Genomic DNA, 13,887 nt, shown 5'->3' on the forward strand with positions numbered 1-13,887 from the left:
CTCGATCCCAGGACCCTGGGATCGAGCCCCGCATCGGGCTCTCTGCTCAGCAGGGAGCCTGCTTCCTCTCTCTCTGCCTGCCTCTCTACCTACTTGTGATCTCTGTCTGCCAAATAAATAAATAAAATCTATAAAAAAAAATAAAAATAAAAATAGATACTTTCCTATGATTGCTTCTGTTAGCTCTATAATACCTCACAGCCTTGAATAAAATCGGCTCTACTGGACATGCTCCTTGGTGCTCCTCCTGCCCCTGTCTCTTTGTCTCTTCATTTCTTTTCACCATCCTCTTACCCTCATGGTCCTGGTCGATTTGTTGCGCCAGCCGCGACAGAAAACCACAGGCCCAAGATGGATTCACTAATGCTAAGGGCCTTACCTCAGCAAAGCCAAGACCGAAGGCCTAACCCAACCGTAGTCCTGACCCCCCTGCACCGCACCTCCCCCCATGTAACCTTTGACCAGTCCACATGGAATTTCCACCACGAAATTTTTTTTTTTTAATTATTTATTTGACAGAGAAAACCACAGAGAGAGAGGGAACACAAGCAGGGGGAGTGGGAGAGGGAGAAGCAGGCTTCCTGCTGAGCAGAGAGCTGATGTGGGGCTCGATCTTAGGACACTAGGATCATGACCTGAGCCAAAGGCAGATGCTTAACGACTGAGCCACCGGAAGCCCAGCGCCAGGGAATTTACTGAGAGATCCCTCCCATTTCCCTTACGTGGGTGACCTTGACTAAAACGATGGATTCCTTGATAACAGTTTCCTTTCTTCTGTTCCTTCTCTACCTTTAAAAACCTTTCCTTCTCTGGAGCTCAACAAAGCTCCATTCTTTTTGCTAGCTGGGGAGCTGCCTGATTCATGAGTTGTCAATGAATCCAGTTTGATGTTTTAAATTACTCAGCCCAATCTGTATTGTTTAACAGAGGCTGGGCATGCACATGGGGCGCCGTCTCTACCTGAGGCCAACTCGGAGCTTCTAAGCAAACCCAGTCTTCTCCGGGTGTTGGCTCCAGGCGTGTCTGGGCCTTATCTGTTTGTTGTTATCTCTGTGTGCGCTTGGCCTCAGCTGATGACGGGTGATGGCCACCTCTTCTGCCCTTCCTAGCCCAGCTACCTCTCCCCTCTGGTAAAGAGGATGAGGCGCCTGGGTGGCTCAGTCGTTAAGCATCTGCCTTTGGCTCAGGTCATGATTCCAGGGTCGTGGGGTTGTGGGATCGAGCCCCATATTGGGCTCCCTGCCCTGTGGGAAGCCTGCTTTTCCCTCTCCCACTCCCCCTGCTTGTGTTCCCTCTCTCATTGTCTGTCTCCTTGTGTCAAATGGAAGTCCAGAGCAGGACTTGGAAGGCCCCAGCCCGGGCTTCTCCCAGGAGGGACTTGGCCCCAAGGCTTCTGTGTGATGTGTTATGGACTCAAATGAGTGAGCTTTGTGGCCTTCAGGGTCCCGTCTACCATGGAGCCCTTGGAGTTGGCCAGAGTCCAAACAGCACGTCCACACCATGATCCCTCTGAGTGCTGGGGGAATGCCTCCAGAAGACCAGTCACGGCCACAGGAACTCTTGGTGTCCAGAGATGAGCGTTCCTTGGCCACTGTGGTCCAAACACCCTGGAGGAGGAAGGCCTGCTCCTCCAGAGCCCTGGCTTGAGTTTCTAGTTTCCAGAAGCAGCTTTCCAATCTCCAGGCCCCATCTGTTGTGCTAGGGCTTATGAGGGGGCCTCAAGGATCTGCTGGTTCCTGCCCTTCCATCTGGTTGGGACCCTCTAAAAGGCAGCCCTCCCTATCCCTCCCACAAGCACCTACTAGGTTCCTCCTTCTGGAAATGTCCTTTGGGCCCACTGGGCAGGGGGCAGCAGGCCTTGCCATATGAGATCTGGGCCCAGGGCTTCCTCCTCAGTCTGGACCTCAGGTACCTGGCCCTAGCTGGGTGCCTCCTAGTTGGGTGCCTCCTAGCTGGGTGCCTCCTAGCTGGGTGCATGCCTTCTAGCTGGGTGCCCCTGCCTCTCACTCTGGAGCCTGGGCTCCCGTGCAGGCTAGAAGGTCCGTGATGACCTCAGTGGGGACTGGAGGCCATTGCTCTGGGCAGGGTCTGCCGTGGGCACCAGGCATCTAGTGGGTAGATACTGGGCTCTGGTGGGGCTGGGCAGGAGACACCTCTTCCCGGCAGGGTCCTGGCACTAGCCAAGACCTGGATCCTCCCAGCTGTGCACCCTTCCTGCCTGGGCTGCAGCTCCGAGCACCCCAGGAAAGAGTATCTCCACCTTGACCACTCCTGGTTAAGCACCCCCATGCTCCCTGCCCACTAGGCCCTTGGCTAGACATGAGGGACACCATCCAAGATGGCTTGTGTGGGACTAGTCTGGCTCTCCCAAAAGACGGATTCTCCTTGGGATGCCTGGGTGACTCAGTGGGTTAAGCCTCTGCCATCAGCTTAGGTCATGATCTCAGGGTCCTGGGATCAAGCCCCGCACTGGGCTCTCTGCTCGGAGAGGAGCCTGCTTCCCCCCCTCTCTCTGCCTGCTTGTGATCTCTCTTTCTCTCTGTTAAGTAAATTAAAAATCTTAAAAAAAAAAAAAAAAAAGATTCTCCTTTGCACCCTGAGAACACAGGATCCACCAGGAGAGTGCCCAGCCCAGGGGGCAGGGGAATGGGTTCTGGAAAGGTGAAGAGAGTACAGATGTCTGAGAGGTACTCAGGCTCCTTTGAGGTCCTCCTGGAAGTGTAGGGCTCCAGCCCTTCTGCCCCTCCCCATTCATGCCAGCTTGAGGAAGGTTGGGGTCACAGTGGCTCTTCCTCTCACCCTGTGCTTATTTCACATGAGGTATGTTCTGTGACTGAGCCTTTCCCTGGGGAAGGGGGTCATGAGACAGGCTATGACAGGCAAAGGACGAGGTCAGGCCCCCAAGGGAGAGCGTGTCCAGCTTCATGAGAAGGAGCCAACTTGGACCAATGGAGAGTGGGGAGGGGGGCCAGGAGCCTGGTGAGGGGGTGGAGGAAGTGCCGAGAGCGTGCACCAAGCCCTCTACAGAGACCAGAGGACACAGGGCACAGGTCTGGGTACCTCTCTCTGTGCCCAGAGTCCTTTAGGTCTTGGGTGGACACCGGCCTCCCCCCCCAGGTCAGTGCAGCTGCAGGTGTCCCTCCCTAATTGCTCAGCCAGGTCTGCCAGGACTGGACTGTCCCATGGCTCCTTGTTCTCTCCCTTGCTCTTGGGTCCCTGAGTCCTGGACTGAAGCTCGTGTCATACCCACCCACCCTCACTCCTATGTTGGAAGCTAATTCTCAGGGCAGTAGTATTTGCAGGAGGGGGTATCTTTTGGAGGTGATTAGATAATAAGAGTGCAGCCCTCATGAATGGAATTAGTGCCTTTATAAGAGACCCCGGAGACCCCTCTCACCCGTCCCCCCACCTTGTGAGGACAGCGAGACGACAGACACCTATGAACCAGGAATCGGGCGCTCGCCAGAGACTGAATCTGCCAGCGCCTTGACCTTGGACTTCCCAGCCTCCAGAACTGTGAGAAATAAATTAAAACAACTTCTTCTATTTGAGTACAGTCGATACGCCATGTTCCATGAGTTTCAGGTGTACAACACAGTGACTCAGCTTCTGGTTATGCTTTGCCCCAAGTGTAGCTTCCTTCTGTCTCATGCTGTATCATGGACAAAATTCCCTATAATGCATGAGAAACAAATTTCTGTTGTTTATAAGCCATTTAGTCTGTGGTATTCTGTTACGGGCTGAGATAGCTACCTTCCCAGACTGCTGGATCTCACCATCTTGGGCTGCCTCCTCCATACCTCCCTGGAGACTTCTGTCTTGGCCCACCTCGTCCTCCACATCCGTAGGTCCCCTGATCAGCCACACCCTTGACCTTCTCTCCAGAGCACCTCTGTGAACAGTGAATTTCCTACTTTTAGCATCTTCTGAATAGACTATTTCCCAAATCATCAAATTACTGCAACAAATCACTACAAACTTTTTGGCTGAAATTAATGCATTCGGAAGGCCCAAAGTCAAAAATGAGAAGTTCACTGTGCCAAAATCGAGGTGTGGGAAAGGTCACTCTCCCTACAGATGTTCTAGGTGATTGTTCCTCGCCTCTTCCAGCTTTTGCTGGTTACTGGCATTTCTTGGCTTGTGGCCCCTCTGCTCCAACCTGCCTGTCTTCACATCCCCTTCTCTATGTGTGTGATCTCACTTGCCTCTCTAAGGAGCACCCTTGAGATGACATGCACAGCCCATCTGGATAATCTGGGATGACCTCCTCTGTCCAAATCCCAACTCATATTTTTAAAAAAGATTTTATTTATTTATTTGACAGACACATCACAAGTAGGCAGAGAGGCAGGCAGAGAGGGAGGAGAAAGCAGGCTCCCTGCCGAGCAGAAAGCCAGGACCTTGGGATCATGACCTGAGCGGAAAGCAGAGGCTTTAACCCACTGAGCCACCCAGGCGCCCCCAAATCCCAACTCATTTAAAAGGTCCAATAAGGGGACGCCTGGGTGGCTCAGTTGGTTAAGCAGCTGCCTTCGGCTCAGGTCATGATCCCAGCGTCCTGGGATCGAGTCCCACATCGGGCTCCTTGCTCCGCAGGGAGCCTGCTTCTCCCTCTGACTCTGCCTTCCACTCTGCCTGCCTGTGCTTGCTCTCGCTCGTGCTCTCTCTCTGACAAATAAATAAATAAAATCTTTAAAAAAAAAAAAAATAAAAGGTCCAATAAGAAGGGATGCCTGGGTGGCTCAGTTGGTTGGACGACTGCCTTCGGCTCAGGTCATGATCCTGGAGTCCCGGGATCGAGTCCCGCATCGGGCTCCCAGCTCCACGGGGAGTCTGCTCCTCTCTCTGACCTTCTCCTCGCTCATGCTCTCTCTCACTGTCTCTCTCAAATAAATAAATAAAATTAAAACAAAAAATAAAAGGTCCAATAAGAAGAGGCAAAAACAAGACAAAAAAAAAAAAAGGAGAAGAAAATGAAGGGAAAGACCAATCATTAGTTTTGAATATTTGCCTTATACTATTAAAAAGCTGGTGAGTTGTGAGAATAATTTTCTTCTTCTCATAGAAAGTTGAAAACCGAATGCACTGTGTCAGATTATGAATCAGGAATTAGAACGCTGTCAGTCTTCAAGAAAGGAAAAAATCTGGGCTATATCAAGATTTGTTTTGTTTGCTTTTGAAGAGTAATGTACACATTTATTTATTTTTACTTTTACTTTTTTAAAGATTTTATTTATTTGACAGAGAGAGATACACAAGGAGGCAGAGAAGCAGGCAGAGAGAGAAGGGGAAGCAGGCTCCCCGCCAAGCAGAGAGCCCCGTGTGGGGCTTGATCTCAGGACCCCGAGATCACCACCCGAGCCAAAGGCAGAGGCCCAACCCACTGAGCCACCCAGGTGCCCCTAATGTACACATTTAATTTATACACTTTGAAAATCAGACATTAGTATATTAACCATTAAGACATTTTTTTTTTTTTTTTTTTTTTTTTTTTTTTTTAGATTTTATTTATTTATTTGAGAGAGAGAGACAGTGAGAGAGAGCATGAGCGAGGAGAGGTCAGAGGGAGAAGCAGACTCCCCATGGAGCTGGGAGCCTGATGTGGGATTTGATCCTGCGATTTCGGGATCATGACCTGAGCCGAAGGCAGTCGTCCAACCAACTGAGCCACCCAGGCATCCCCCATTAAGACATTTTTAAAAAGTAGTAAAAAAGAAACAAAGCAATCTTGTGGGGTGCCTGGATGGCTCAGGTCGTGATCTCAACATCCTGGGGTCCTGGGATCGTCCTGGGATCCAGTCCCACGTTGGGTTCTCTGCTCATTAGAAGTCTGCTTCTTCCTCTCACTCTCCCTCTGTGCTCTCCCTCTCTCTCAAATGAATAAATAAAGTCTTAAAAAAAAAAAAGAAAAAAAGCAATCCTGGCTGAACAGCAGCCTGGACATTTTGAAGAGTGCTCCCTCTGTCAGCCAGATGTAGCATGAAGCTGAGCTTGAATCCCTGGCTGGGGTCACAACAAACATGGCACGTGCGTAGTCTTAAGCCTGTGCTTTAGCACAGGGAAAGGCTGCAAAGGAATGAGTGAAGTGTCCTGAGTAAAGGTTTAGAAAAGGAACCATAAAATAAATGCAAAAAAACCCCCCAAAACAAAACAAAATAACAAACCAAAAACAAAACAAAACAAAAAAACACCACAAAAACCAAAAACAAACAAAAAACGCCACCAGAACGAGAACATGGAGAGCAGAAATTAAGAAAATAGAAACAAAGATAGAAAAGGAATATCAAAGCCAAACGCTGAGGTCCCCTGGGCATTAAGCAGGGCTCTTTGCTCAATGCTATCCAGAAACAGGGGGCTGTAATAAATGCATGAAGAAAGCAGCAGTGTCAGGGTCAAGGGCAGTGAGCCTGCCCTAACATCCTGCCTAATCTTGACCAAGAGGAACAAAGGAAAATTCTGCCAAGTATTTTGGTGGAGGTGCTGGTCACTGGGTTTCCATTCTCTATTTGGGAGAGGTGGAGCAGGTGCCCCGTGTGCAAAAAATATGAGTCTCTAGGGTACAAGCCTCTCTAGCCTCCGGCTTCTCTCCATTCATTCATTTTCCCATTAAATCCTGACGTCGCAATGCAGGAGATACTAATCTTTAGTCTTATCTTACAGATATGGAACAGGCTGGAAAAGGTGAAAAACAGCTGATGGTTCTCTGTCCATATCCCTCCCTACACTCCCCACCCTCCCCCGCAGTGCTGGGCAGGCAACAGGCTACTCTGTAAGCAGGTCACATTCGCCAAGGCTCCGGGTCACACCGGCAAAGGTGGCTGGAGATGCTGACTGGGCAGGGCGGCTTCGCCCACCCAGACAGGCCCTCCTGCTGAGCCAAGACGGTTCACCCGTCCCATCCCCTCAGGAGCCTCCGTCTCCACAGGGGCTGCAGTAAGTGGCTGGAGCAAATGCCAAAAGGGCGAGTGATCTTGAAGCGGCCTCAGTTTCCCCATCTGCAAAACGGGGCCGGTTGCGGTTTCCAGGGATCCATTCGGAGGTGCTCGCCCTGAACCACCGGCCGTCACCTGCAGCTGCAAACTACCGGGGGCGAGGGGTGGGAGGGTTCCGAGCCCCCAGCCCGGCCCCGCTTCCCCTTTCCAGGGGGGCAGCCCTGAAAAAGAAAAGGTCGCTTCAGCAGCACCCCCTCCTTCCATCCCCCGGGCCACCTGTTCCCCCGAAGCCGTTGTCCTTGCCTTCCGCGCCCGCCTCCACCGGCATGCCCAGGTCCCTGTTAGGGTCCGACTTTGCGGTCTCGGGTGCTGCGATGTCCGCGCGACGGTGGACCGCGGCGACCGTCGCACTGACAACTGGCGTCGGGCGGAAAGTGGAGGCTGCGGAGAGCCCGCGGCGCGCTCCGAGGGGAACCCGGAGGAGGAAAGCCACCGCAACGCGGGATCCACCCGACTCAAGCCCCGCCCAGCCCCGTCAGGCTCCGCCCACCAGGCCCCGAGCTCTGTCCCTAAGGCAGCCCAGCTCTCGCGCTCTCTACCGCGAGCCCAGCTCTGTCCCCGCCCCACCCCGTCGTCGGACTCCGCCCCTCCCTGACCACATCCTGACCGGTCTTTGGATCTCCGCCTACTATCCGAGCCCAGCTCCTTTCCGGGCCTCCGGGAGGGGCCATCCGGGACTGCCCGCCGCGAAGCCTAGGTGCTGGGGACCCGGGCCTTCAGCTACGGCGAGCAAGCCCGGCAGAGGGGCGGGGCAGCCTGACAGCTCCACTCTGCCCATTCCTGCCGCTGGTCACCTGCTGGTCAGCGAACCAGCGCCTCCGCCTGGTTGAAATCTGAGACACGTGGTCTCTAAGGCCCCTAGTGTGTATGGAAAATTTTATGGTTCGGGACACAGAAGAAACGGTGCAGCGGCGCGGGAGGGCAGAAAGAGCCCGAGTCGTGGGCACCAGGTGTGGTCTGGCGTTTCCGCGGCCCTCCTGGACCTCCTGGACCCAGAGCTGTGACCCTTTTTGTGACACCCTTCAGGATTCAATTTCTTACATGAGGTAGAAGGTCCCGGACGACGCTGGGACCCAAAGTCCTCACGACGAGTTCCTGCGTTCGGCCCCGGGTCACCACCGAGAAGGGTTATAACTCATGTTCAGAAGCCGGGCATTTAGCGACTCCCAAACATCCCAGAGTGTGTTTCTGTGGTTCTCACGAGTGCGTGGAAACCGGGCGCCCGGGATGCACGCTCAGTTCCTCCGGGGCTGTTCTTCCCCGCTCGGCGTCACTGTCACCCCTAGCAACCCTCGGATGATGGAGACCCGCCCCTTTAAGGGAAGCCTGATTCCCGGCCGTCTTCGTTTTGCGCGCCCGCCCGCGGCGCCGGCGAAGAGAACATGGCCCAGGCTGCACGGGCGCTGTGGCCGGTCGGGCACGCTTTGGCCTGGAGGCTGGGTAGTCGCCTTCCGTCGGGACTCCCCGCGCAGAGTCGGGCTGGCTTCGCGGGAGCGGCGGGAGGCCCGGGCCCCGCGGCCACAGCCCGCAAGGGCAGCCCGCGGCTGCTGGGGGCGGCGGCGCTGGCCCTGGGGGGCGTCCTGGGCCTGTACCACACGGCGCGGTGGCACCTGCGCGCCCAGGACCTCCGAGCCCAGCGCTCTGCGGCGCAGGTAAGCCCGGGACGCACCGAACCGCGGGTAGGGGTGTTGCGGTCTGCGCCGAACTTGGGGACTTCTGGCGGGGTCAGGTATCACCTCTTCTGTCCGTTTGTGACCTTGGGCAAGTGACTCGGATTTAAATATGAGCACTTAGCGTCCTCATCTGTGCAATGGGGTCGCCACTGTTGTCTGCCAACTAGAATTGTTGTCTTCGTCGTAAAGTCATTTTCTAACGTGTTGTTAGACTTTTTAATGGAAAGATTTGGAGATTACAGGAAAGGGAAAGCAAGCCTCCTTCATTACTTTCTAAACATTTTGTCGTTTGGAAAGTAATAAACTTTCCCCAAACCCTCCCACCATCTTCAGATCATAAGGTTATGCATTTGTTTATTAGTTGCAGCATTTTTAGAGAACCGATAACCCTTAGATTCCAGGCCCTGAGATGGAGAGGTGCAGGAAGGTTCCCTTAGCTGGGCTGTGCGAGTGCCCCTTTCCTGGGCTCAGGGAAACAGGATGGTAGGAGAGAGTGGAGTTCTCTGTATCTCTCTGCCCACCCTATGTGGTCCAGCCTCAGTGTCCCATCTGAACAGTGAGGGAGGGGGCTGCTGCTCTGGCTTTTAATATGCAGTGAGCGTCCCTAGGGCTTATTCATCTGCTGAACATGCAGATTCAGGCCCTCCCCATCCTTGGAGATTTGAGGTTGATCCCACTCTGGCAAAGGCTGGGCTCCAGTCCTTCATCCAGAGGGTCCCTTGGGTTGAGGGAGTTTGAGTGCTCACTCCAAGTTGAAACAATTGCTCTGCATCTTGGGTAGCCCACCTGGCGCCGGCAGGTGTGTGTGTGTGTGTGTGTGTGTGTGTGTGTGTGTGTGATGTCTGTCCTCTTGGGCCAGGAGGGAGAGGAGAGGGGTCTGTCTCATATTGATCGGAGACCAGAAGATTCATCCTACCTGTACTTCCTGCCTGAGGAGGGTGCTGTATGGGTGCTTGAGGATGGACTGTCCACTGCCCGGGTCTGCTCCCCACCTCCCTGTGTCTCCCTTTCTCTCTGCCACCTATCCCCATTCCTCCTGATGTTCCCAGCCTCCTCCGACAAGTCTCCCTTGGGAGAAATTTGCTTGCAGGTGGGGCTTGGGCACCAGGCCTCAGAAGCCCCTCCCTTTGCTCCCCCTGCAGCTCTCCTTGTCCAGTCGCCTGCAGCTGACCCTCTACCAGTACAAAACGTGTCCCTTCTGCAGCAAGGTCCGCGCCTTCCTCGACTTCCACGCCCTGCCCTACCAGGTGGTAGAAGTGAACCCCGTGCGCAGGGCCGAGATCAAGTTCTCTTCCTACAGGAAGGTGCCCATCCTGCTGGCCCAGGAAGGAGAGAGTTTGGTGAGCCTCAGGGAGCAGCCCCCCACAGCCTGCGTTGTCCTGGAGTACCCCCTAGGCAGGCCCTGCTCTGCAACTCTGGAACAGTGTGGTCTCTTTGGACCTTGCTGTGGGTTATGAACCAGCTGGGCCCAAGGGAGGCGGAGTGTTCCAGAGCTCAACTGTGTGAGCTCTGAAATTAGGGTGCTCCGGGCTCAAGGTGGGGCTCTGCCACTCTCTGGTTACATGACTTGGGGCAGGTCACTTAGCCTCTCTGGGCTTGCTTCTTCATTAATCAACAGAAGGCCATACTCTCAGGTGGCAGGAAATGCTTGGCCAGTGCTTGGCTCCTAGCTTATAGCTTCTAGAGCCCATCCTGCCCCTCAGCGCGTGGGACGCCAGGCGGGTGAGTGGTCAGGGCCCAGACTTTCGGTCCTCGCCACACCCTCCTTCCTATTAGCCACACTTGGGCCTCTCTCACTCAGGATGGGCCTGACAACTGGCGTCGGGCGGAAAGTGGAGGCTGCGGAGAGCTCCGCGGCAGCGGTGGGCAGGGTGGGGAGGGGACTATGTCCTGTGGGGCGGGGAAAGCTCCATGGGCATTGATTTTGGGGATGAACCCCCAGGGTTGGACAAACAATTCCGGGTTCTCCTGGACCAGTTTCCTGGAATGCCTGCGTGTTTATTTTAAAAGAGCCCTGGTGACCCTGCTGGTGGCTCCAGGACCCACTCCCCCAACTTAACCTCTCATCCTCCAGCAACAACTGAATGATTCCTCTGTCATCATCAGCGCTCTCAAGACCTACCTGGTGTCGGGGTAAGGAGCCCCTCAGAGGCCTGGGCTGGCGTTGCATTTCGTCCGTTTTATCTCCCAGGAGGCCTCACCCGGGTTCCTCCAGGGGAGCAGGGTAGGCATTCTACTCTGAGCCATCCCCCCCCAGCTCTGCACATCAGGGAGATGCTCCTTTATTTGCCCCAAGGTCCTCTTGCTGCAGGACCCCCTCTGGCTCCCAGAAGAGGGCCGAAAGCTTTGGGGGGTTGGTCCAGGTTCCCCTTCGGCACCGGCTCAGGTTGGGGTAGATCTCCACGCTGAGCAGACAATGACCCGGCCTCTGAGAGGAAGAACTGGTTGGGATGAGACTCTGGCTGTTTCCCAAAGGCAGCCCCTGGAAGACATCATCACCTACTATCCACCCATGAAGGCTGTGAACGACCAGGGGAAGGAGGTGACGGAATTCTGTAACAAGTATTGGCTCATGCTGGATGAGAAGGAGGCCCAGCGCATGTATGGTGGGAAGGAGGCCAGGACGTAAGTGAGGCGGGGGCGGGGTCTTCTGGAGGTGGGGACGAGGGGGGACAGGCTGAGTGAGACACTGAGATGGGGGAGCAGGGTGGGAGGCCAGGAGGGCTGCGGCCATGGCCAGGGCTAAGTCTCCTTCTGGAAATCCTGCTCCGGCCTCGGCTTCCCATCCATACGCTGCTCGATCTAGACAGTGCACCTGCTCCCACGCCTCCTAGGCCCCGGCTTCAGCAGCCCACCCGGCCTGCCCTCTGTCCGCCCCGTCTTGCCCACAGGGAGGAGATGAAGTGGCGGCAGTGGGCGGATGACTGGCTGGTGCACCTGATCTCCCCCAACGTGTACCGCACTCCTGCCGAGGCCCTGGCCTCTTTCGACTACATCGTCAGGGAGGGCAAGTTCGGGGCAGTGGAGGGTGCTGTGGCCAAGTACATGGGTGCGGCGGCCATGTACCTCATCAGCAAGCGGCTCAAGAGCAGGTGATGGGGCTCACGGGTGCGCATGTGTGCCTGGGGGGGCCTGCTGTCCCCGAGCCCCTGGTCTATGCCACGCCGGGACCCTCAGCCAGAACTCCCAATTGCCTCCGCCTCCCCAGGGGAAGCAGACCGGCCTGGGGGTCTGCTCTGTGCCTCCTTCTGTTGCTTTCTCTGGGGTTGGGTCTCTTGGGTCCTCCTTTGGTCATGGCCTCCCTGACTGGGGCGGATGAGAACTGATTTTTGCAGGTGTGATGCCCCTTAGGGGGGTGGCCCCGGCCCCTAGCCTTCCCGTTTTCCCCACCTGGGCCAAGGGTTGGAGTTTCCCTGATGGACTTCCCTTCCTCACTAGGCACCACCTTCAAGATGATGTTCGTGAGGACCTCTATGAGGCTGCCAACAAGTGGGTGGCAGCCGTGGGCAAAGACCGGCCCTTCATGGGGGGCCAGAAGCCAAACCTGGCTGATCTGGTGAGTCTGGTGGTGGCAGGGGATGCCCAGACTAGAGGGGCCTATCTGGGCAGAGGAAGCCCATCTGGAGGCAATACCTAGTCTCACAGCTCTCCTGCTCTGGAGGCACCTGGCTCCATCCAAGGAACTGTCTTGCTTCACATCACTGACAGGTTCAGGGGAGGGGCTGGCTTTAGGCCCAGCTGGATCCAGGGACCCAAGTGGTATTACCAGGGCTGGGCCTCACCTCTTGCATCTCAACTCCTTGGAGCTGCTTGCACCCACCAGAAGTCCTGGGACAGTGTCTTGTTGGCCTGGCTTGAGTGCCAAGCCCCGAAGCAGTCCTTCGAGCTGGGATGGAATATGTTGATTGCCAGATCTGGGTCTTAGAGCTGGATGGTGGGGTCCTCTCTCCTCAGATTTTAGGACCCGAGAGTGGGGCAGGACATTTTCCCAAAGGAAATTCTAGAGGTGGGGTTTGTTGCCCAGATAGGGGGAGTGGATGCAGGGCAGACAAAACCTACAGAAATCCCCCACATTTCACTCCGAGCACCATGTGCAAAATTGGCGGTTTAGTGAGCCCTCTCAGAGAGGGGAGGTGACAGGCCCCAGGGCGCACAGCTGGTGGAGGGCAGATGTGGATGTCCCTCTGTCGCCTCCCCCAGGCAGTGTATGGTGTGCTGCGCGTGATGGAGGGCCTGGAGGCTTTCGACGACCTGATGTGTCACACCCGCATCAAGCCCTGGTACCTGCGGATGGAGAAAGCCATTGCTGAGGCCCCCCAGTGACCTGAGTGTCCCTGGAGTGGTGAGACACAGCAGAAGACGCTGGCTGCCGGGGACCAGGACCACTGGGTCAGCAACTGATGCTGTGCGGTGGGTGGGGGATGGGATATTCGTGCCTCCCCCCCACCCCCCAGCTCCCTGGCTTCTAGCACAGAGCACCTGCTGCAGCCCTGGGACGATGGGGGACAAAAGCCAGCCTTGGTATCTGCCCACAGTCCCCTGAGGGGCCCAGAAGCCTGCCCTTCTCTGGGACTTTCTGTGCCCTGCTATTTCCGCACCTTGGGGTGGCAATCGGCTCAGGCTTCTGCCCTGGACAGGGGAAGGAGGAATAGTCTGGTTTACAAAGGATTTCATCTCTGGCTCCTCCTGGTCCCGGCTCTTCCCAGGTGCCCCTGGGATTGTGTGTCACGTTTGCAATAAAGAAAAGGTTTGCTGCTCCATTCGTGGTGCTGTGGTGGGGCGTGGAGGGTGCCGTGCGGGACTGCTGGTGAGCAAGGCTTCAGACTGAGGCCCCCGCCCCACCCTGGTGGTAACTAGTTTGTCCGGTGCTAACTGGGTGTCGGACCTGGGGAGAAGGACTTGGCAGGCTTTGTGTCACAGGGACCCTGGGACACCACCACAGGATAAGCAGCTGGGAAGCCCGAGATGTCCCAGGACGCAGGCCCACTTGTGCCCCTCTCTGAGCCTCTGCATCCTCCTCCGCGAAATGGGCATAATGATAGCCTCTACCTCAAGGGGAGAGCGTGAGGGTTTGAGCGTGAGATGCAGGTCAAGTATGGAGAAGGACGCCCAGCTCAGAGCAGGGGCTGGACTGGCTCCAGTCCTGCTCCTGGGCCGGGGGAGCAGGGTTCCCAGAACCTCGGAACCTGTGAAGCAGGTGGCCATTTGGGCTTCAGTCCCAG

General features: G+C 55.7%; 1 protein-coding gene and 1 long non-coding RNA gene across 3 annotated transcripts; one reads left to right on the plus strand and one right to left on the minus strand.

The window, feature by feature from the left end:
* Nucleotides 1–3,429: 3,429 nt before the first annotated feature.
* LOC132024384 (uncharacterized) lies at nucleotides 3,430–7,547 on the minus strand. Its single transcript, XR_009406236.1, has 3 exons — nucleotides 7,209–7,547; nucleotides 3,777–3,892; nucleotides 3,430–3,673 (listed from the first exon to the last, which is right to left on the minus strand). It is a non-coding gene; the product is annotated as an uncharacterized LOC132024384 (long non-coding RNA).
* Nucleotides 7,548–8,342: 795 nt separating this feature from the next.
* PTGES2 (prostaglandin E synthase 2) lies at nucleotides 8,343–13,425 on the plus strand. Of its 2 annotated transcripts, XM_059410703.1 has the most exons (7): nucleotides 8,343–8,644; nucleotides 9,808–10,005; nucleotides 10,740–10,798; nucleotides 11,141–11,290; nucleotides 11,557–11,757; nucleotides 12,104–12,221; nucleotides 12,866–13,425. In XM_059410703.1, the coding sequence occupies exons 1-7, from the start codon at nucleotides 8,375–8,377 to the stop codon at nucleotides 12,986–12,988; spliced, it is 1,119 nt and encodes a 372-aa protein (XP_059266686.1). In that variant the 5' UTR covers nucleotides 8,343–8,374; the 3' UTR covers nucleotides 12,989–13,425. The 2 variants fall into 2 exon arrangements, with proteins under 2 accessions (XP_059266686.1, XP_059266687.1); XM_059410704.1 differs by lacking the exons at nucleotides 8,343–8,644; nucleotides 9,808–10,005; nucleotides 10,740–10,798 and adding an exon at nucleotides 10,805–10,889.
* The last annotated feature ends 462 nt before the right edge of the window (nucleotides 13,426–13,887 follow it).

The sequence above is a fragment of the Mustela nigripes genome, chromosome 9 (genome assembly GCF_022355385.1).
Source record: "Mustela nigripes isolate SB6536 chromosome 9, MUSNIG.SB6536, whole genome shotgun sequence".
Classification (NCBI taxonomy): Eukaryota; Metazoa; Chordata; class Mammalia; order Carnivora; family Mustelidae; genus Mustela; species Mustela nigripes.

What these genes read in the sequence shown, in the direction of transcription:
- PTGES2 (XM_059410703.1), top strand. Translation starts at nt 8,375, where the DNA reads ATGGCCCAGGCTGCACGGGCGCTGTGGCCGGTCGGGCACGCTTTGGCC. An exon ending in GGTGGGAAGGAGGCCAGGAC is followed by an intron (nt 11,291 to 11,556) that starts GTAAGTGAGGCG and finishes TCTTGCCCACAG; the next exon opens with GGAGGAGATGAAGTGGCGGC. An exon ending in AGCAAGCGGCTCAAGAGCAG is followed by an intron (nt 11,758 to 12,103) that starts GTGATGGGGCTC and finishes CTTCCTCACTAG; the next exon opens with GCACCACCTTCAAGATGATG.